At 42.5% G+C, this 1916-nt stretch overlaps 1 protein-coding gene across 1 annotated transcript in view; it reads right to left on the bottom strand.

The window, feature by feature from the left end:
* Nucleotides 1–158: 158 nt before the first annotated feature.
* The window catches only part of LOC101849773 (neurensin-1), a gene marked incomplete at its 5' end in the record, with an annotated part of 7870 nt that continues 6112 nt past the window's right edge, over nucleotides 159–1916 (bottom strand). The window contains 1 exon segment of the mRNA XM_005100444.3: nucleotides 159–1338. Within this exon segment, the coding sequence (XP_005100501.3) occupies nucleotides 904–1332 (429 nt within the window). The 3' untranslated portion in view covers nucleotides 159–903.

The following is a 1916-nucleotide window of genomic DNA, read 5'->3' as shown; positions in this document are numbered from 1 at the left end:
TAGATAGATAGATAGATATTGTGTCTATGTGTATGTGCGTGCATATATGTGTGTGTGCGCGCGCGTGTGTGTGTGTGTGTGTGTGAGTGTGTGTGTGTGTGTGTCTGTACGCAGATACGTGAGTGTGTTTGCTGCTGAAAACAATCCTGACAGATTTGTATTTCACGAATATTCGCCATGAGAGCGAACATGGGTTTAATCCTTTTGTTTTTACAGAGTAGAACATAAAACAAGGAGTATTATAAGATGCAAGGGAATTCAGGATAAAGTAAGATGATATATCTACAACGAAAAAACAACAACAGTAGACTCAGAATACACTTAAATGCTAACGGTATCGAATCAAAGAACGTGATGGCTGATCGCTAAAAAACTGAAGAGAATAAGTCACACTAGTCACTGGAAACTGCGACTCTTCATGTTCGGTTCCATTATATTCAATGTTTTCTCTTGAACTTGAAGTGAGCATGCCAGGGTGTCCTTTGTCTATAGTGTTCATCAATTTGATTTTTCTTTGTAAACAGACAGAATCCCCCTTCAGCTTCAGCTATCTTCTATCAGACCAATATAAACTGCGTAAGAGCTCAATGTCATTGAATCAGTCAGTTGGGAACGTTTTTAGAATCTAAGCTGAAGTCAGCTGCCTTCAAGACTAAACAATATATCATTGCTTCTCACAGTATTGTCCACATGTCTTGAATCGCACCCGCGGACGGGTTTTTTTGATGTACAAGAAGATGTGACGTTTTATCGCAACTTCAATAGATAATACACAATTTTCTCACACCGAAAAAACACCCATTGCTTCTTTCTCCTGCGCATGTGCGTCTGTCAAAGTCATTTCAAGAAGTACAATCCCTTCCTGTTCAGCAATCAAATATCTAGAAACAACACAAACGGGATTCACTGGTCTGTTGGACTTGATGTTTGAGTCAGCATTTGCTGCTCTGACTTCTTGTCCGGCTGAACACTTTTCACTTTGGACGATGCTGGGATGACCATCTGCAGTGGACTCACTGGCCCCTTGTCCGCGTCTTCTTGTAGAGGCACCTTGATGGCAGGGTCCTCCCCACGCGACTCTTCGTCACAGTAGTGAGTCAGGAAGGACGGGAAAAGCAGAGCCATGGCCAGTGTTACACCACCGATGCAGAAAAAGATGAGCCCGGTCAGTTTGCACATGTCTAGTGTGGTGTTGTACTCCTGAGCCTTCTCGTCCACGTACGCGTTTCCCTTGGGATCGCCAGCATCCAGCAGCACGTGACGAGGTGGCACCAGGTAGCCAATCAAGATGCCTATCACCCCAAAGAGCAAAAGGATGACACCTATCCACATGAATATCTGAGGAGAGAGATGAGCATTATTTTTTTTAATAACCGTTGTGTGAGTTTGTTTATTTGAATAAAGAGACTAAGATCTATCCAGCAATGCGATATCAATCATTTAGTGCACAGAAATAGTAAGACGGACAGACAGACATAAAGGAAAGGGGAAGAAAAAAAAAGAAAAAGGCCTAAGCATGGGCGTTTCACAGCGATACAGCAGAAAGAATTTGAAATGGTGATCTGCAGAACTATTGCAAAGATTAGTAGGGAGGACAGCATATAGAGCGATCGAGTACTCATTTTACTTGGAATCCAAAAAGATTTCTTGGAAAAAGCGAAACGACTGGACCTGGCGTATTTTAAATACATAACGAGAGCCAAACAGAGTGCAGACAGGAAGAGGGAGAGGATGGTGAAGAGAGGCAGAGGACGACCAAGGTGCCCATTGACATATTATGAAAGATTATACAAGAATGCTAGATGAGGGTTTGGCTTTGGTACAGGACGAGTTGACATAAACAAAAACAACAACTCCTCCTCCTCGTCCATCACTACTACTACTACTACTACTACTACTACTACTACTACTACTAC

Source organism: Aplysia californica, unplaced genomic scaffold, assembly GCF_000002075.1.
Source record: "Aplysia californica isolate F4 #8 unplaced genomic scaffold, AplCal3.0 scaffold00247, whole genome shotgun sequence".
In the NCBI taxonomy this organism is placed as follows: domain Eukaryota; kingdom Metazoa; phylum Mollusca; class Gastropoda; order Aplysiida; family Aplysiidae; genus Aplysia; species Aplysia californica.
The sequence above is the reverse complement of the archived record's forward strand: the minus strand, read 5'-3'. Positions and strand labels throughout refer to the sequence as shown.